The 21,026-nt window shown below is 44.9% G+C and overlaps 2 protein-coding genes across 5 annotated transcripts in view; one reads left to right on the forward strand and one right to left on the reverse strand.

The window, feature by feature from the left end:
* The window catches only part of CRYZL1 (crystallin zeta like 1), a 32,388-nt gene extending 12,713 nt beyond the window's left edge, over positions 1–19,675 (reverse strand). Inside the window, exons 1-8 of one of the 3 annotated variants that reach the window (XM_019476406.2) lie at positions 19,614–19,675; positions 19,257–19,328; positions 13,973–14,050; positions 12,102–12,174; positions 10,829–10,873; positions 5,508–5,576; positions 2,711–2,844; positions 768–879 (exon numbers count right to left, since the gene is read on the reverse strand). In XM_019476406.2, the coding sequence (XP_019331951.1) occupies positions 768–879; positions 2,711–2,844; positions 5,508–5,576; positions 10,829–10,873; positions 12,102–12,174; positions 13,973–14,050; positions 19,257–19,322 (577 nt within the window). In that variant the 5' untranslated portion in view covers positions 19,323–19,328; positions 19,614–19,675. Of the gene's footprint in view, positions 1–767; positions 880–2,710; positions 2,845–5,507; positions 5,577–10,828; positions 10,874–12,101; positions 12,175–13,972; positions 14,051–19,256; positions 19,541–19,613 lie in introns of those variants that run through there. The other 2 variants (XM_059720724.1, XM_059720725.1) reach the window with 2 other exon arrangements.
* A 669-nt stretch (positions 19,676–20,344) lies between these two features.
* ITSN1 (intersectin 1) overlaps positions 20,345–21,026 on the forward strand; it is a 186,540-nt gene continuing 185,858 nt past the window's right edge. Inside the window, exon 1 of one of the 2 annotated variants that reach the window (XM_006259443.4) lies at positions 20,345–20,491. The gene's annotated coding sequence lies outside the window, so the exon portion shown is untranslated. The remainder of the gene's footprint in view (positions 20,492–21,026) is intronic. The other variant, XM_014599130.3, reaches the window with a different exon arrangement.

The following is a 21,026-nucleotide window of genomic DNA, read 5'->3' on the forward strand; positions in this document are numbered from 1 at the left end:
TGCAGTGGGGTGGGCAGAGCACCCACATGCCCAGTGCAGAGGGAAGAAGCACCCACGTGCTTGGTGCAGGGAGGAAGGAACCAGGGGATCTGTGGCCCACGCTAGTGTAGCTTATGGGGCATGTAGCACCCAGCTAGTAAGAAGCCGGATGGCCCTAAATTAGACCATAATCCTAATGCATATCATAACAAGCACGAAACCAAGGAGTCACAGACAACTGAACGCTTGAGGCCTAATTGCCCCAAACTGTCAGATATCTATTAAGTTCTACAAAGAAATTATATCACTACCTTAAAGCCAGACTCAATAAACATATTACAAAGAAATTGTCCTTTTTAATTCTAATTTTAGACTCCTGAATATTCACTTCAGGCATATGACTGCATCTGAAACTCTAGGTCAGGTACAGAGCTTAGATTCCCTACTCTGGTTGGTCAGGTAAACACTAATCTCAAGCAATGCTATTTATTACACAAAGAGACTGCCTAAATAGTTTGCCAAAATCAAACATTAATGTAGCACAATTGTGAGCTGAGAAGTATTGGAAGATAGCCAACACAAGACCTGGAGAATAAAAACCCTCTTACATGCATCTAAAAATATAAGCTACGTGCACCTGAATACAGCTTAGAATACATTTTTATATTGTATAACAAGATTTTTTTTCCAAGTTTCCATTTTAGATTCAGCTCCCAAAATAAAATGAAAAGCTGAAAATTATATTTGAAAGAATTTCTCTAAAGTTAGTATAAAAGGCTGTAACTCACCCACAGTAGGTCTCAGCCTCTCCAAGCACTGCTTGTCTTCAAGACTATATGCTGTAGAAATTACTTTGGCTCCTCTGTGTTGTGCTAACTGAACAGCTATCGTACCAAATGGCTGTAGAGGAAGTTACACCGGTTTGTTTACAAGCACAGAAATCCAATATAAATTTTAAAGAAAGAGCAGGTCTGGAAAGACCAAAGAAGAACATCTTGAGAACAGGCTTAACTTTTTTGATATATTAACCAAATATGGCTGAATTGATAAATCAGATCTTTAGGGCGTCTACTCATGCTCCTACTGAAGTCAATGAAAAAAAATCCACTAACTTCAGAGAGCTTTCCCATCTGGTTTTATGAGATAAGGAAACAACTAGGGGTGCACCAACAGAGATTTTTGGGGCCGATACCTATAGCCAATATTTCAGGAGGCATATCAGCCAATACTGACCAGATTTCTGATACAGCTGCCTCCAGCTGGCAAGTCCAGTGTGGTGGATGGGGAGAGGGGAGGGAAGGGGAGTGGGGGAAGCAGATCAACACCCCCTGTGGTGAGGGAGGGAGCAGGGGCAAGGGCTGCCCAGGCGGGGTAGGGGAGGTGCACCTGCCACTGCTTGCACCCCGGGAGGGCAGGGGAGCATGTGCCCTCTAGATCTGCGCAGGGCTGCGCGAGGCTCTTCTTGGTGGGGGCTGGGCTCAAAGCAGGCGCCAGTGGTGCTGGGAGGAGGCTGCATCCACCCCAGATTTCACTGTTGCTCTGCTCCCAGTGCTGCTGCTGCCAGCCACTGATGTAGCCCCGGCTCAGTGCCCCGCCTCCACCCATACACCAGGAAGAGCTGGGGCTGTGCCAGGTGGCTGGCAGTGGCGGTGCTGGGAGTGGAGCTGCAGTGAAATGTGGGGCGGATGCAACCTCCTTCCAGTGCAGCAGGCACCTGCTCCGAGCCCAGCCCCCGCTGAGAAGAGCCTCACACAGCCCCAGCTGCAGACCGCCCCACCCTGTGCAGATTCAGGGGGCACATGGCCTCCACCCTCCCAGTGTGCAAGCAGTGGCAGAAGCTGCTTCCTCTACCCCCTCTCTCACCACAGGGGGGGGCACTGATCTGCCCCCCTCCCCCCTTCCACCACACTGGACTTAACAGCTAAAGGCAGCTCTCCAAGCTGCTGGGCTGTGTTCCTCACTGCCTCTGTGCTGCGCTGTGGCTGCGCGCATCACGTGCACTTATCAGCCAAATTATTGGCCCCATCAGGCTGATATCCAATACAGCTAGCTTTATTTTGGTACTGATCCAATATCAGACCGATGTATCGGTGCACCTCTAGAAACAGCTTAAATAGCCATAGCTCCAACTGCAGGCCCAGTGATGAAAAGAAATGACAGCTGCATTTACAGGGAATGGCACAGAGGATGTCTTTGAGGTTGGCTGCTTAAGGATGAACTGCTCCCAAAGGACCAGCTCCAATCACTTGGTATCTTGTGTATACTGCAAAGCCACAATTACGTTAATGGTACTTTGCTTCAGTGAGCTTAACAGCTTCATCGACAGTTAACAGGACGGTAATACTAAATTAAACAACAACATGAGAGAAAATTAAAGGTGGAAGTGGGAAAAGGAAGTCAAACTAGAGACTGCTTCTGCCAGCAATAATTGGCATACAGCATTAAAAGTAAAGAGCAAGTAATAATTCCCAATCCTGTGCCCACATGTATAAGATTGGCCCAATGCATTATATGGAATATCCTTTTCCCTTTTTTCTGTGTGAACTGCTTAGTAAAGGACACAACCAGAAGTAGGGTAGCAGATCCTATTAGCCTGACTGGTCATGGCAAATCCTCTGCCCCTCCTTGATAACTAGGTGGCAGAGGTAAGTAAATTATAAAATGTGACTAAGAAGCTATTCCTAAACTATTTTAAAAGGCATGTCTGTAGGGCAACTGCAGTGTTACCTACACTTGCTCCGTCCATTACTAGGACAGTTTTTCCAGGAGAGACATGGGAAAGGTAATGTAGAGCTGTATATGCTCGTACACCATCACGGAGGGTCCCTGCTGCTTCAACCCAACAGACTTTTTCTGGTTTGTGAACTATTGGAAAAAAGAAAAACAAATAAACAAATGAGGGAAAAAAGCAGTGGGTGGGTAAGGTTGTGATATTTCAATAAGAACAATTTTTATGACATTTTATTCCTGGCTCTTTTACCACTTCACATAAGAGAAAAAAAATTATCAAAAACCAGGACATTTGCCCAAATAAATACTTTTCCATTTCCTGAAGGTAATAGCACAATGCTGCTGCATGTGTTGTTATTACATGGACAGATGGAATCATTTGAGTGGAGAAAGGCATTTGCTGCCTTAAAGAACAGATCATGTCATCTCTGCAGCAAACTGAGCCCTTCGGTTCAAATTAAAATACTGTGGGTTTTTGGTTTTGGGGGTTTTTTTTGTTGATTTTTTTTAAAGAACCCCTTGTACCCTGGCCCCTCAAAAGTTCCCAACAGAAATAAATCTTAAAAGGTTCTCTCTACTTCCTTTTACACTGAGAATCCTCAAAGAGAATGAAAAAATGGGTTCAACCCATATGCTGAAGGCTTTATTTCAGCACATGTTGGAACTTTTTCCAAATGTTTTTATAACATATGTATATCTTAAATTTTTGGACCCTTATATTTCACAATGGGGTGTTTTAACTTGCAACCATGCATAACATATAAAGGCCAAGATATCAATGCTTGGGGAAGCTATGTCACTATTTTGCACCATTAAAAGTATTATGGAGTTTTGAGCTTTACCCACATGCTGGTAGAGCATGATAAATCCAGAGTCACATTGCAAACTAGACTTTCCAGGTAGAAATGCATTTGTTTCTCATATAGGCAATCTAAATGGTTCAGCTGAGAATTTAGCATTGACCTAGGAAGCGGTGCTAACTTAGCTAAAATCCTAGCATACAGTTAACCCAATGAATTCTACATTCCTAAGGCACCAAAAGCCCCCCTGAAATATATTTTCGATCTACAAATCAGGGACTGCAGTTTCACAACTTCCCCCAATACCCCTGGAGCAGAGAGTAATTACTGTGACATCCAAAACAGCTATGCTGATGAACTAGAAGAGAACTCTGGAATTCTCTGAGATGCTGTCTGAAGCAACACATATTACTGTATGTAGACCAAGCAAGAAAATAAAGGAAATCAAAAACAAAGGAGAGAGAAGTGTTTTTCTTCCGTAACTACCACATCTACTTTGCGAGCAAATTCTTCTAGCTTTCATTTTGCTTAGCCTGCAGTTTTGTATCAGGAAGAGTAATAAGCCTTTATCTTCAGTCTCCATAAACTTGTGACTTCTCACAGCCATTAAAAAAAATCATAACCTGAAAGATTTAACCTAAGTGATTCAACTTATAAAACAAAATTAGGAGAGATCAAGGATATTTTCCCAAGTATTTATAGTTAAAGGAGAAGTCTGTTGTCACTAAAACACCCTTCAATAACTCTAAAAATACCTTGTAGAACTGTAAAGACTGGTTTCTCCAAGGATGGAGTCAGAACAGAAAGAAACTAGGAAGATACACTACAAAGTCATGTAGACAGTGAAGTTGCTGAAGGTGGCACTGCATCGTTAGCAAAGCCAGGAATGGAGCCAAACTTCTGTGATTTTCAGTCCAGTGCTCTCTCCACTAGAGCAAATTACCTCCATGAAAGGCCAACTGAAAACATTATAGCAGCTAAGGAATGAAATGCAGGTGAAAACAACAGTACTATTTTCCCTGGACTTTCATCTTTTGACATTTCCTCCCTCCACTTCTAAGATGTTAGTATACATTCCAGGTGTTCCTCTGATCCCAGATGATAATTCAGGATCAGAGGTCAAGGTTCGGAGAGAAGATATTAAATTTCTCAGCAACAGCATGTTTTTAAAATGTTTATCTCTGTGGTAGGTCAGGGAAGTCAGCAGGAAGAGAAAGTGAAGCAACTAGAAGGAAAGTTAGGGTGGGGGGGGAAGCATGAGTCAGCTTGTACGGTTCAGTCAGAACATTAACCCTCTAAGTGATAAAGAGGAAACCAAGGACTTTTTTGGTGATGTCTTTTATTGGACAAACTGCTGGGAGAGATATTCGACAAGTTTTTGGCACAAAATGCCCCTCCTCTAGTCTGGGAAAAACTATGCCTGAAAGCTTGTCTTGTTCCATGTACAGAATCTAATTATTGGGGAGTTCTCTTAAATTTTAAGTCATCTTGGATGTGGGTAAATATAGTAAGTCAAATAAACAACGTTTCTCCCAACTATACAGTTGATTCAATAAAAGATATTACCAAAAAGCCCTTGCTTCTTGCATACTTTCTGGACCATCACAGCTACAACATGCTGGTCCCTCTAAATAACTACTTACTGCAGGGGCGTCAAACATATCAGGACTTGCAGGCTTATCAGGTGCTGAAGCCAGATTGGGCTCATGGGCTGAATAAATGATGCAAGACCAGCCTTGTGGGCTAGGTCAGACCTATAGACCAGCTCAACAAGGATGCCATGTAGCCTAGCCCAACGTGGTGCCACAGGCAGTGCACAGGGCTAATCTAGAGAGCACTGCATGTGGGTCAACTTCAGGACCCATGATTTGGATGACAGTGCTCCACAGGCCAGTGCTTTGACATCCCTGCGTTACTGCTGTTACCTGGGAAAACACAAACAGATCAGAGATCCAGTTAACTGGCTGTGAAAGTATTAGAGTGATAGCAATTACATACCCAAATAATGCTGATGAACCAGAATAACTTCAGAGACACCAGACTCTTCAGAATCTAGAGGTAAAATTCCTGAGAATATTGAAAATAAACTTTCAATTCAGACCAGGCATGTATTACAAATGAAATATTAGCATAGCTTTAAACCACATTTCTTTTCTTCTCAGTTTTACATAATCAAACGGAAAGAATATAGATCTGGTTTACCTCCCTAATAAGAATTGTAGAATCATGGTACTGGAAGGGGCAACAAGGCCTCTCTAGTCTAAGCCCTTTGCACTGATGTGGAACTGTCTGTTTCTAAATGATCTCAGAAAGATGAAATTCATCCCTCTGCCAAGGGAGAGTTTCTGTCCTGAAGAGCAGTGGGAGCATATGGGGTTGCAATCATAAGGGTTTAGCACTATGATACTTTTAATTTACACAACTGGGAGGCAAAGGTGCACACAGACAGGCATCTGCTCCATTTAAGCTAGTGTTTTGCATTAAAAGGTTGAGAATATTAAGGTAACTCCAAACATCCATCTGTAATTGAAAATTATAAATTGATTCAAGGGTGGAAAGGGTAATACATTAGTCACACTAAATCAATATAGTTATTATTATTTTATTTTCTGTCTTTATGAATCACAAAAGTGGCATGAATGTCAATGATTAGCAAAGAGAGTCTAGGAAGGAAAAGAGGAGAGCCTTGTGAATATTCATTCAAATAAAACATGAATGTTTAAATCAGACAACTGCCTGGGATGGTTTAGGAATAGTTCTTTTTAAATCTTTGTAGGCAGTCAGATTAGAGGACTCTTGTGGTCGGTCCCTTCTAATGCCATGACTATGGTTCTTACTAGGATGATTTAGGTCAGGGATGTCCAACTTTGAGAGTGGCTAGGGCTGTATGCCATATGGGCCAGGTGCCCTCTAGGCTACATGACACATCACCAGCAGCACTCTTCTTCTCAACTGAGTTTGCAGGCTCCCTGGACTCTGTGGAGTGCACCACTTCATCCATACCACGCTGCCCCCAGAGCAAAAGGCAGGAAGCAGAAGCCAGAGTAGGCAGGGAGAAACCCCAAGAGCAGCAGCAGCCAGAGTAATGGGGGGAGTGATGCCCAGGTGGGAGTCTGCAGGCTCCAAATTAACCCTTGGCAGGCCCCAAGCAGCTCGTGGGCTACACGTTGAAACCACCTAGCTCTAAGCAAAGACCAATGGTGCAAGATACCAGTATGTTTCAAGGAGAATGTTAGCATTTTCTTTTCTTGAGCTAATATACTGTTCTCTTGTTAGATTCATGCATTATGAGAAGAGGAATAGATGCTATTTCACTCTGCTCCCCTTTCTATCCTACCCAAGTGGATTAGGTATAGCAAGGAAAGCAATGAGAAAAGGAAAACAAGAGCTGTCACACTGCAGGTGGGCATAGAAAGGGCAAGGTGTTTTGGAGCACTATGTTTAGGAAGCAATAGGATGAGTGCCAGATAGAAGGCAAGTTGGCAAGGAGGGGCAGAGAGCAAGAAGGTGGTGAAAATTGATGGGAAAGGGAAAAGAGAAAACAGGCAAAGAGAGGGGCAGAAAAAAGGAAAGGGAAAAAAAAAAGAAAGAAAGCTGGAAGCGGAAAAAAAGGAGACATAGAAGGGAGGCAAAAAGTCTATCCTGACCAAAACAATGCCTTTTCAATTGAAGACAGAAGGTTGTGGGTTGAAGAACAAAAGATTTTGGCATTAGGTTAAGTTTCTGGACTCCCAAGAGAAGAAAAATAATATGCAAGAGATGAAAGGAAGAGGGGCATCATAGAGCATATTAAAACCCCCAGATCTTATAATTTTCTCAGGCATCTCTGTATCCCTCTCCTACCCAGATCTGAAGACTTTCTGAAAACAAAGAGCTGTATCCATTTACACCAGCAAAGTCTTTGGCTCAAAATTACCAGCCAATTTATCTGCCATTTCCTTTAACCATTGTGCTGCCTCTGTACAATGGTGAATCGGCTGTTGTGTTTATATGCATCTGCAGCTCATTATGCTCCAGAATAGCTATTCTGCAATACCTCCCTGCATGGACATTTATCTACATAATGAAGAACTTAAAATAACTGATGTGCTTAAACTTAGCAAAACCCAAGTTTTGCTTTACTACACAGATGAAACCTTAGACCTCACTGTGATTTGGCTGCAGCCAAAATCCCTTTCATGGTTTAATTTATTATAGAGGCCAAGATAATTCATGAACTTGCACCAAGGACAGAAACGTCTTATCATCCTGCTTTGCATAATACGTTTTGACCTGGATGCCATTACCTATATAACCTAGTCAGTCCTTCAGTCCCTTACTTTAATATGCCAAATCCAAAAGAAAAGGAGACAGCTCTCTTCTGAATACAAGCCCCTAGCAGTTTACATATAGACTTCTGATTTTGAAGACAGTTCAACATTGATTGTATTTCACTTCAAATTTTGAATATGAAAAAATGTATTTACAATCCTTTCAGAAAAAAAGGCCTAGAACAATCCTAAGAGATGTTTAAAGAGACTTTGATATTTTACATTTTTTAACTTAAAGGTAGCTCTACTGTACCAAGAGCAAAATGAAGCTTCAATAAATTAAGATATGCCTTTCTTGACAATTAGATGCAAACGTTGATATAAAAAGTTGTGCATTTTTTAGAATTTTTAAAGATTTTAAAATGTTACATATTCTTAAGTAAACACCAGGCCCAAACTTATATCTGGCTAGCTCTGAGATGCTGCATCATATCAGAAGTAGGAATCTGGAAATTAATGGAAGTCAAGAGTACTAAGTACTCTGAAGAGTCTCAATACTATATTTTGGGCTCTGCAGAAAAACACAAACACAACTATGGACAGTCAGCCCTTTGAAGAACAGGGCCCAATGTCATTGCCAGAAGGCTTCATGTTATTAAATGCAGCCCTCCATTTAATTTTGATTTACAGATTAGTGCTTTATATTAATTTTCATCTCATTTGTTATATAGGGAGAGCTCAGAAGTGTTCCAGGCTACTAATGATTGCAGGGTTTGGGTCAAGGGGTAGGTTTTGGCTTTTCTGTGGACTGCAGATCAGGAATGCTCCAAGAACTCCTGCCAGTTCAAGAGGCACAATTAATGCTGTTCTGTGATGCAGTATGCATTCTCTTTGAAAAGAATAAAGAATAAAGTGCTTGTGTTTAATATGTGGGTGGTATAAGATTTATCGTCTTTGACTCTTCAACTGCTTGCTTTAAAGTACTCCCCCCCACTAAAATCATGCTAGAGAAAGCTGTACTGTTGCCATGTCTCAATCAAGGACTAATTGGCACATAAATAAGGGATGCATTATCAGACTCCATCTATTTAACTTCAGTATGGACAAATGATGAAATAACAGCAAGTTGAACAGGGTACTCACTTTACTACAGGGTCAACTGCTCTGGATGATATAAAAGAAGCATGCAAGCTTACCTGGAGGAACTGATACATAGTACAGCCCTGACTCCTTTTATCTTAGCCAAGGTGAATTGTTTGTTTGTCCATAACTTTTGTTGTAAACTTCAGTTTACAACAAATAATTTTGGCAAAGATACTGTGATTGTTAATGATGCACCTTTCTGACAAAAGTAATATCTACTAGGTAGTAAATTTATTGAGTAATTTCTACCAGGTAGTAAATTTACTCCATAAGGACAGTCACATGACCAACTCTCCCAAGTGAGATGCCTGCAGTGGGCGTTCTTTCAGCATCTGGCTAGTATGTCGAAGGGGAAGCCAAGTTGCACTGAACAAATGCCTATCTTGTGCACCTATTCCTGTAGTCAGTTTTATCCTGATATATGGCATGTAGTAAAGTTACTACATATTTCTCTGGGGGTATCTTTATTCAGTATTCAAGTGATTTAGCACAGTAGAACTGTTTATTGTTTGTCTACTCCACTGTGGTTAAGTGTTGTCTGTAATCTACAAGAGTCTGGAATATAAATCGGGTGCTACTTTATCAGATAGATCTAAATGTTATGAACTGTACAATATGTCATCATCAATTATTAAACCACAGGAGTCACTACATTTTTATGTGGAAAGAGTGATTTCAAATTTTCTTTCACTACATTTGAAATTAATAAAGGGCTTTCAAAATTTAGATAATCCTGGACATTTTTAACTGATTTAGGATTTTGATTTAGAGCTTTTTGGAACAACAATCAACACATGTTGTATACAAGTCATTTAATGAAGTCCTTGTGCAACTTTAAACTTTAGTAACTTTGGATGTACACATGAAGAAGCTAACTGTAAATGGCAATTGAAAACATAATTCATTAAGTTTTAACACAATACACCTCAAATTTCAACATAACCACCCTCTTTTATGATGCATCATTCAATCCAATTTTCCAACTCATAGAAAACATATTCCAGTTGCTGCTGAGTGATTTCATGAATTGCATTTGCAATCCTTACCCTATGCATAGCTTACACTATGCTAAAAAAACTTAATGCATTATGCTTTCCAATCACCATTTACAGTTTGCTTCTATCATGTGTATATCCAAAGTTATTAAAATTTAAAGTTACACAAGGACTTTATAAACACGATGTATAAAATACATATTTTATATATGCAATCTGCTACATATTAAGAATTGGACATGCAGAACAAAAAATGTGTAATAAACTGAAATTTCTAGAACAAAAGTATCCTAAACTGGTTTATTAAACTTGAGTCAGCCTTGGATCTATGAATAATCCCGTGGAAGTTAATGAGTATATGCTTAAAGCTCCAAAACTCAAATGCCTTGCTGGATCAAGATTTAATTTAGAATGTCAAAGTGACCAAGCCTCAGCAAACTACAAGAAGCAGCAAAATTCTGATTACCAGAAGTTACCAAATGAATATATTCTAGAGACCAGTAATAGGCATATAAAATATAAATATTGATGCCACCTTGCATGCCCACAGAAATAGATATACATCTATAAAAACAAAAACAAAAAAACAAAACCAAAAAACCAAAAAAATCTGTATACAATTGCACTAGTGGTATAGATGATATGCAAAATTTACTCGGTGCAGTGAAGCTTTAAGCCCAACCCAGCTGAGTATTTGCCCCTGTCTCATTCAGATAATTTCCACAACAGTAACTTTTCAATTAGGATTCCAGTTAATGAAAACTGACTACTGCCAAAAGTAAAACATTACTATGACATCAAATTACAACTTTTTCAGGAAAAAAAAAATCAGAACGTCTAACTTGTAATGAAAGCATTCACTGTAACTTTGAATAATTAATTAATTTATTTTTAAAATTATTTTAATTGATAAACACCAATATTAACTTACCTACTACTTCATCATCTGGTTGAAAGGAGGACACTTTATTTCCAACTTCAGGGGGGAAAATTTCAATTTGGGCAAGAGGAGAGAAAACAGAAGCAAATATTTTTTAATTTAAAACAAACTTTTTAGAGAACTTTATATACTAGCTCTCCCTTACAAAAATAAACTCTTCATGCAGGACAGGCTATATCTTATTCATATACATTAAGCAAATTAACAGACAATTTTTTTCACAGCACGTGAACACTTACCATAGGCACCAAGGCTGTGCGAAGCTTCCGTCGCTGATTTGATTTGGAGATTTGGCCCAATTTGATAGCTGAATCTCTGAATCTAATTAGGAGACCCATTAATTTCCCCGAATCGAATTGGATGTCTCCGATTTGATTCGGAGAGATTTGACAATTCGGCCATAGACACAGCTTTATATATTTTTTCTACATACCTCGAGGTACTAGGCGGCTCGTGACCACTGAGATGGTGGGGTGAATGGAGTGTCCCATGCGAGTGTGGGGGAGTCCCCAGCGCACTTGGTGGTGGACCCGGAAGTGAACCGGAAGTACTGGTCTACTTCCAGGTCCACTGCTGAATACATGGGGGACCCCCTGCACTCCTGTGGGACGCTCTATGTGCCCCACCATCTCAGCATTCATAAGTCACCTGGTACCTCAAAGTATGTAGAAAAAACATATAAAGCTGTGTCTGTGGCCAAATCACTGATTTTTTAAATCAGAATCAAATCTTCAGATTCGGCAAAATCGAATCAGGACAGCGATTCGAATCAGCAAATCGAATCACTGTCCCCCAAATCGGGCTGAATTGAATACTGCCTGCTTTGCACACCCCTAATAGACACCACCCCTACAAACACTACACAAACAAGAAAATGCATAAATGTTTGCAGCATCTGCACTTTAAGCAAAGTAAAGGTGGATGCTCATTGAACAATAGCTTAAATTCCTGAAACTTATTTTGTCCTTACAATTCCAACAAATACTCTTATAAAATAAATTGGAGCCCATTACAACATTTATAGTAAATATATTAGCATACTCCATTTAACACTTTGCTACATGCTGCCTTTTTTACCTCTGAATCTTTTACATTCAGTTTAACTGTTACATTATTTAATTAATAGTTCAAGAAAATAAATTCCAGATAATTTTACCTCCCAAGACTAACACTGAATTCAGATAATTCTCACTAACCTTAAACTAGTGCACATAAATTCCTCCTATCAAGGATGAATGTATTACATCACTGTCAATAGACTCACCCTCCAACACCACTCCAGAAATCTCCCTTCCAACAGGTAGAAATTCCTTCTCCAACTTAATTTCTGACAAAAGCTAAATTACAAAGTCATGGTTAGAACTTTTATGCCAAAACGTTTTCCCTTTAGCCATAAACTAGGGATCATATTATAAGAACATGAATTCAAAAATGAAAAAAATGTCCCCTAACCAAAAACATCATTAAAATAAAAGTGGCATGTACCACATTTTAAAAAATATTAAAAAGTTGATGCTGTTAAGGTCTCTCTTTCTAAAAATTTATTTATAAGAAGCATTTATAAACATTAACAAAGCTAGTAAGTACATGAACAAAATCAGTCTCCCAGTACAGTAAAAGCTCTGTTATCCGGCATCTCCTGGGAATGGGGGATGCCGGTTAATCAAATATTCTGGTTAATCAAATGTGCACTGTCTGTGTGCTGGGGGATGCGGAGGGGGCCCCTGCGCAGGCTGCTTTTTCCTGTGCAGGCTGCTTTGCCCTGGGCTGTGGGCCGAAAAAGTGGCGAAGAAAAATTCAGCTCACGGCAGCGAAATGGGAAGTCCCCCGAAAGTAGTACTTCCGGTTTCGCTTTTCCCATGTCGCTTGGATGCCGGTTAATAGAGTTTCCCAGCTAATAAAATGCCGGTTAACACAGCTTTTACTGTATTAAAGTTGTAATTTAGGTCTTAGTGACATTAGCACATACAGGCCACATGTTCATAAGCCTGAATGTAGAATGAAGTCTATATATTCTGTACTCTTCAACAGAAATTAAAGCCCTACATAATGTAAAAAACTTTTGAGGTCATCTAGTCCAGTCCCCTGCTCAGGGTAGGACCATCCAACTGGACAACCTCAGCCAACTGTCTGTCTAACCTACTGTTGAAAACTTTCAAGAATGGAGATTCCACTTCTCCAGGCAGCTTGTTCAAATGTTTGATACCCCCTCAAAGACAAAGTTCCTCTTAGTGTGTTGCAGTTTGAGGCCATTACTCTTAGTCCTGTCCCCTATAGACAAGGAAAAAACCCATCTCCAACCTCTCTATGACCATCTTCAAGTACCTTAAGGGAGATTGTAAAACCCCATCTCAGTCTTCTCTTCTCCAGACTAAATAAACCTAATACTTTCAGCCTTTCCTTGCAAGTCTATTTCCCAGGTCTCTAATCATTTTTGCTGCTCTCCACTGGATCCTTTCCAACTTGTTCACATCCTTCTTGAAGTGTGAGATCCAAACCTGGACACAATACTCCAGGTGAGGTCTCACTAGTCCCATAAAGAAGAATCACTTCCCTTGATTTGCAAGCAACACATTTGTTATTGCAAATTAGGATGCTGTTGGCTTTTTTTTTTTTTTATTGCGCAGTAAGAGCACATTGTGAGCTCATATTCAGCTTATGACCCACTGTAACCTCCAGGTCCTTCTTTGCAGTACTGCAGCCAAGCCAATCATTTGCCAGTCTGTATTTTTAACTTCAATGATTCCATCCCAGGTGCAGGACTTTGCACTTGGCCTTACTGAATTTCATGCGATTGATTTTGGATAATTTCTCCAGTTTATCCAGCCAGCCACTTGGGATGCCACGTTTACCTTCCACAATAGGTACAACTTCACCTAACAAATTAGTTTTATTACTATAGATAGCTCACAGCTGGCAGGTTGATCTCTCAAAAAAAAAAATTAGGTACCAATGCACAGGTGCCTTTTATTTTACTTACATTAAATAAATGAACTACAACACTGCAATATGATTCCATTCTCAACTGGCATGGAAATGGAACCATGCCAGTTTATCAGCTGAGGATCTGGTTAAGCTTCCAGATAGGAAGAGTCAACTCTGCTAGCTTTACTTAAATTTTGTAAAAATAAATACCTTTGTATCCATCCAGCTCAGAGCACAGGCTTTAACTTGTACTTTCACATCATTGTCTCCTGCAACAGGAAGGTTTTCCTAAGACAAATTTACACATATTACATTATATAATGCAACATGAATGTGCTGGTAAAAATCAACACAAGACTTAGGGAACATTTTTTTTCGGAGTCCTAAATCCCTAGTACACAATAGTTCACGTGTCAAGAATGATTTCACATAAAAAGAAAAAAAGAAAAACAGCATTAAATTTATGTGTGTTATACCATATATAATCACATTTTAATTTTGTATATACTTTTATGATACAGACACTAAAATGTTTAATAAACCCCAATATTGAACTATTCCGAATATTTCGTTTTCATTTAGCAACTAACTTTACAAAACCTACTTGTAGCAAAATCAGCACAATAAATTTTCTTTAAATAACTGTAATTTAAACTGAAGAAAAAATGAAGTAAAGTTTATATAATTAAAAATAGTAATAACAGTAAACGTAGAGAATTTTATGTCACTAAAAACTTCTAAGACTAAAGTTAGGGTCTTAGTTTGTTATATTTAATCCTTCAAGCAGTCACATTTAAGTAATCGATCTGAAGTCAAAGTAATTATCTGCAAGAATTGGGATTATCGTTTTAATTTACAGAATCACTAAAACACCTTCAGTTGCTAGAAAATTTCTCCTGACATCCCTTCTAGGATGACCCGAGGATTATAAATTAGGTCTGCACTGTAAACTGCAATATAATACAAGAATGAGCATTAAAGAAGATATCTAAAAAAGACAATGCTTCTTAACAAGGTAAATTAGTCCATACCCCTAAATTCTGTGCTGCTGTATTTTAGACTGCTTCTGGTAACCAAACTAGCTCATTTAAATTTAGCTCAGACTTCCTTAGATTATTCTGCAGACAGAATTCTGAAAGTACATCTACATTGAAGTCCATGGGAGTTTTGCTATTGATTGTAAAAGGGTAGAATTTTACTGTTTAGGTTTTCCTTCAGTTTGTCTGTTTCAGGTCCTTTATCATAGAATCATGGCTACCAATTTTCTCCTAAGTTTAACATCCCCTACTTGTGGGTCACAGGCTTTTTGTCAGTCTGATAAACAACAAGTCAGCTTAACAGTGTAACTTCAATCTCCCTTTGTTATACAAGGTACAACACTGCCAGACCACTGCAAATAGATGAATATTTAATTCAGTTAATTATATTTTTTGTGAAGCCCAAGAGTCACTAAGTAAATTTATATTTTAAAATAGGGCTGTCAATTAATCGCAGTTAATATGCATGATTAAGGCAAGAACCAATTAATGCGTTAATTTTCTAATGCGTTGTGCACATGGTTTTGGATCCTGCACCCAGGCTGCCCAGCCCTGCTACCATCACCACTGCCTCTGGGCCACACAGTGGGGAAGTGGTGGCAGTGCAGAGGAGCTGCAGAGCAGCCCAGGTGCAGGCTCTGGACCACTGCAGCAGGAAGGGGGGAGAGGGGAGGCACACCCATGCCCCCCCCCCCCCCGTCCAGGCCCTTAAGCAGCAAGGCTGGCAGAGGCAGGGGTTTGGGGAAGGCAGCGCTGAGCCATGGCAGGGCTGCTTGGCATCCTCTGGCCCCAGGGCTCAGGCTCAGGGCGGGCTGAGACTGCCTGGGAGCTCTAGCACAAGCTGCCTCCAGGTCTACTGGGCACATCCCCAGTCAGGGCCCCCAGGGAGCAGTGGCGACAGTGGCCCTGCACTTCTGCAGAGGAAGCTGCTGCCAGAGGGTGGGGGCAGGATTCCCATGGAGCCACCTCCTGCAAATAAGTGAGGAAGTTCGAGTCCGGGCTGGAGCAGCTACCCCCACACTGGGCTGCCGCTACTAGGGCAAGGGTGGAGGGAGCCCACCGCTGCTGGGGCCATGTTTGGGCTACGGGCATGCCTCTCGCAACTCCGCGAGATCCTGCTCAGATTGGACATCCTTCCAAGGCATGCGGGGGGTCCCCCCCTCCCTGGGTTCCAGACCCCTCTATAGGCAACCCCCTGTCCCTGGCTCCAGACCCCACACACCCTCCCACAAATTCCACTCCCCCTACATACACACCCCACACCCATCACCCAACCATACGAAGTACCTGCATAATTTTGAGTTTTTCCATGCATAACATTTACAAGTTTGTAGCTGTGCAATTAAAATTGCAATTAATTGAGACTAATTTTTTTTTTTAATTGAGCAACTAATTGCAACCAAAGTTATTAATAGTTTGATAACCTTATTTTAAAACATGGTAAGACTTTAAACTTCTGGCATAATGACTGTCCTTTAATCAGATAAGCTTATCTTACTGGGGAGTGTAAGCACTATCCCAATAAAACACAAGAAACACTCCGTTTTCATGAATAACTAAAACTCCACCCATCTCATATTAGGAGTGCTACTGATGACTGTCTTTTACATTCATTAGATAAGGGAATCATGGAGCAGGGGCCACTGGTGATCAGCTGACAACACAAAGATACCTTTACTTTAAGCTCTTTATTCAGGCTTTAATAAGGTTCCAGACCTTCCATTATGTATTGCAAGGGTGGTGCAAGTATTTGGGCCCAAGTGCCAGGGAGTTTTGATGAGCTGTTGCAGGCTAGGTCAGCACCGCCCCTCCCACCACAACAACTCACCAAAACTTGCTATGGGGTTACAGGCACTTAGGGAGCATTGTTCAGGAATGGGAGGGGTAGGCAAGGCTGGAATCATGGGGCTGGGTCACAGGGCAGTTACAGCTCTGGGGGGCTGTGGGGTTGGGAGGAGGAGGGGATGCATGTGTGGGAGGAAGGCTGCCTGAGTGCTAGCTCCCAGGAGGGGAGGCAGGGTTGGGCAGAGGGCGCATGCAGCAGAGCTTGCCTAGGCAGTGTGGTCTGTGCTACCCCCACGGCACACCACATGGGGCCAAGCCCTGCCTGCTCATGCTGGGACAGTGTGCGCTATGCTCCTGCCAGTGCCCATGGCCCAGTCCAGCTGGGTGCCATTCTGCTCCCACTGCTTCCAGTGGCAGCTCCTGCCTCTACTGCACCAAGCAGCTTCTGGCGGGGCTGTTCCCAGTGCAGCTAGCTGAGTGCTGCTCTGCTCCTGCTTCCTCCAGCAGCAGCTCCTGATCTTGCCCCTGCTGTGCCACTGGACAAGTGGGAAGCGTCAGCCGGGAGGCTCCTGCACCAGCATGTGGGGCTCTAGCTCCAGCTCCCTGCTGCCTTCTGATGGAGGGTGGCCAGGCACTGGAGCCCTATGCACTGGGGAAGATGCTTGGCTGAAGCTGCTCACCCAGAGCAGTGCGGTATAGAAGGAGCAAGATCAGGATCAGTAGCCGGCACTGGAGGCATGGGGAGCAGAGCAGCACCTGGCTGCAGCTGCACTCAGAACAGCCCTGCTGGAAGTGGCAGGGGTAGGAGCTGCTGTTGGAGGCAGCAGGAACAGAAGAGGGCCTGGCTGGGCCGTGGGTGCTGACAGAAGCGTGGTGCAGGCTGCTTCAGCGAGAGTAGACAGGGCTTGGCCCCATGTGGAGTGCCCAGGGGCAGCACAGCAGCTCTGCACTCTGGCTAGGGCTGGGTCACTGGCACTGGTGGGAGCCCAGTGCGGCATGGCCCCATGTGAGGGTGGCCATGGGCCAGATCCAGTCACCTGGAAGGTTCCAACTGGCCTGTAGGCCATATTTTGCCTATCTCTGATATCATGAATGATGATTGTCCCCGGAAGCTGGGAAGGGCATGGCAACTGCTGGCAGTGGGGGGTGGCGAGCAGCAACCGTCCTCAGGCACCACCAGCAGCGGCAGCCAATTGCAGGGGGTGCACCGCCAATCTCAGGGGATACACGTGCACCCCCTACGTGTCCCCTGGGGAGGCATGGGGGGGGGAAACATGTGACCCCCCACCGATTTGTACGTGGAGTGGACCCACTGTGGGCTTGGGGCTCTCTGCTCTGCTGCGTTTCCCTTAGGAGCCCCGCACCAGCTATGAGCCTCCTGCCCACCCAGCAGCAGTGGGGGCAGCAAGTTGTCCCCCCACTACTGGGCAGGCAGCGAGCACACGGCTGGTGTGGGGCTCTCAGGGCAAAGGCAACAGAGCAGAGAGCCCCAAGCAGGTAGCCCATACCTGCCCTTGCCCCACTAGGCTCTGCTCTGCTTAAAAGGGTCTCTGCTTAAAAATGGTGTCAGCAATGCTTGAACTAAAGCTTATTCTATGAGCTTCAGTTCAAGCACCCCTGCTGCCATTTTTAAGCACCGGGATACTGATACATGTGACACAGGAAGCTGCTGGATCTTGCCGAAAAAAGTGTGTCAGTACATGGCATGGGCAACTGGTGCTGCCTTAGTCAGGGGTAGCATGTGCCCCCCCAGTCCTGCCAACCAAGGGGGAAGGGGGGGGCTCCCTCCATGGCCAATCTCACTGCCCGGGGGGACCCCCCACATCCAATCCTGCAACGGCCTATTGCGGCGGCCAATCGCTGCAGCTGCTTCCAAGAGTGGCTGTGGCAGCAGCAATCAGCTGGCGCTCACAGGGGGGGCACCAGAGCTCCCGGCTGCCCCCCTGCATATCCCCTAAGCAGCAAGTGTGGCTGACACTCTCAGGGGGTGCACGTGCACCTGCTACATGTTGCCACTGGTACACGGGTTATTGGATTGGCATCGGTTGATACGGTTGATTAATAACTGGCTATTGGCATTGGCTAAGAAAATCTATCAGTGCAACCCTAAACAATACTCAACACTCGATCTGTACAGGAACATGGGCTTGGATCCACAAAGGCATTTAAGTTTGCTACTGCCACTAAAATACATTTGTCAACATCCTTAAAAAAAAACATGGGCAGCAAAGCTATGTGCGGCATCCCGCTACTGATCTGATCAACCCCATGTATAAAGGGAAGGATGCCTTAGGGCAATTCGCTTTGACTGGACCAACCAAAAGTGATAGCCCTAAGAAATCTCTTATCCCAACTACGCAGCTGGTTCAAGAAAACCTTTTGTCCCACGAAATCCTTTGGATCAGTTTCACAGTTGGTCCAATAAAACTACTACCTCAAGAAATGCTTGATACCAGCTACGTATTCGGTCCAGGAAAAATGCCCCAAGACAACCTTTCCACAACTGTGTAGGTGGCCCAATAAAAGAAATCCTTTCTGGACTGCCCCACTACAGCGCCCCTCTCATACTACCACAGAAGGAAACCGCCCCCCACAAGTATTTCATTCACCCCTTTCTTCCACCCAAATTATCCAACAACTCTTCTTTCTCCGGCTCCCCCCAGCGGACGCACCCTCTCCTGGAAGACGAAGGCGGCGGCCCCGCCGGACGCCCCGCGCTGCCAGAACAAGGCCTTCATCCCGCCCTGCAAAACAACAGCGAGCACAGGCTAGAAACCAAGCGGAGCCAAAGCGCCATGTAACTGGCGGAGGACGCGGGCGGGCGCAGGGAGCAGCGGAGACCTGAGGCGCGGCTGTCCCGGGCCCGGCCCCAGCGCCAACCGCCGCCCGCACGGCCGTTACAACCGTGGCGCCCGTGACGGCGCTGGGATTCGGCGCGACGCGCGGGGAGGGGTGGGGGCCAGGGGTTCCTGACTAGCCCGGGGGAAAAGGGGAGGCGACTCCGGCCGCCCACCGTTGCCATGACAAACCGTTAGTGACTTCCGCCGCTCTCCCCTGCAGAGCCACCCCTCAGCCGCCTGCCAGAGCCACCGCCGCCCCCTCCCCGCCCGGGGCCCCGCCCCCAACAGTCAGAGAGCGGGCGAACCGGGCAATTGGTTAGAGTATCTGTCAATCTAAGCAGAGGGGTGGGGCGGGGCTCCAATGCGAGGCAAGGGGGCGGGGACTACGCTACCCGACAGGGATAAGACCACAGCTCCCAGAATGCCCTGCAGGCAGAGCGGCCAGTCCACGCATTCGAGGGATTGGGAGATGCAGCTCTGCATTACGGGCACTAGCTCCCTCGCCTGGTCCCTTTATGGGCGTCCAATGTAAGGGGCCCATTTGAAGCCCCGCCTCAGGGAGCACCTGATTGGTCTCTTCCCTTAGGACCTCGCCCCCTCCCTCCTCAAGGCGAATCGGATTGGTCCCTTTATTCCGCCCGAGCGGGGCAGGCGAAACCTCCTCTCTCTGACTTCCCGCCCCGCAATGCGAGTTAAGAGGCGGGGCTCGCTTCTGATTGGTGGTTGCCCCGCGACGCGTCGGCCGGCTTCGCCTCGCGTCGCTGCCCTCTTCTCCCCGCAGCGATGGGTCGGTGTGAATGTCTGTCAGGGTGGAGGGGGCGGGGCCCCTTCCAGGGCGTAGGCTGCGCGGGCAGTTCGGTTGCGCGGCAGTACGGCGGCTGGCAGGGGAGGGAGTCCACTCCCCGCCCTTCCCGCCCCCCTTTCCTTCCCCCCCCCCCCCCCCGGCCCAGACGGCGGCGGGAGGGATGGTGTGTCTCGCGGTGGCGGTTGCCGCGCCGGCTCTTCCGTCTCCGTCCCCGCCGCCATCGCCGCGGCAGTGATCGGGGCGGCGCTCCCGCAGGGATGAGGTACCGCGGGGCTGGGGCGGCGGTCACCCTGGCGGTGCTGCCCACCCGCCGAGCCGGTGTCTGTCCGGCCGGGCCGGGCCGGGCCGGGCCGAGCGGCGCCGGGGCGGGGGCTGGGCGCGCGCGACGCAGAGGTGACCCCGGAGGCTTCGCTGCCTCCTCCTTTGTCCCGTTCCGCCGCCCCCGCGCTCGTGCGGGCCGGGCACTGGGCGTCGCGCTCGGCTCTTGCCCGCAGGGGCTGCGCGCTGCAGCGCCGCGAGAGCCGGGGCTGCGGGCGGGTGTCGGCCGGGCTGGGTGGTGCGGCTGGCATCTACCACCTCCCGGCCTTTTTCGTCTGGCTTTTGCGGGCGGAGGTTGTAGTCTGTGCCTGTGTATACATACCCACATAGAAAGCTAGGTAGAATGATAGGTATCTCTACATATAGTGTCTGTATATATAGTACAGATATATTGCATCTGTGCGTATGCATGTGTGTTGTGGGTGTCTGCATATATTGTAAATTGTAATCAGGTTTGTCCGTTCATTATGCATGTCTGG

The sequence above is a fragment of the Alligator mississippiensis genome, chromosome 1 (assembly GCF_030867095.1).
Source record: "Alligator mississippiensis isolate rAllMis1 chromosome 1, rAllMis1, whole genome shotgun sequence".
In the NCBI taxonomy this organism is placed as follows: domain Eukaryota; kingdom Metazoa; phylum Chordata; order Crocodylia; family Alligatoridae; genus Alligator; species Alligator mississippiensis.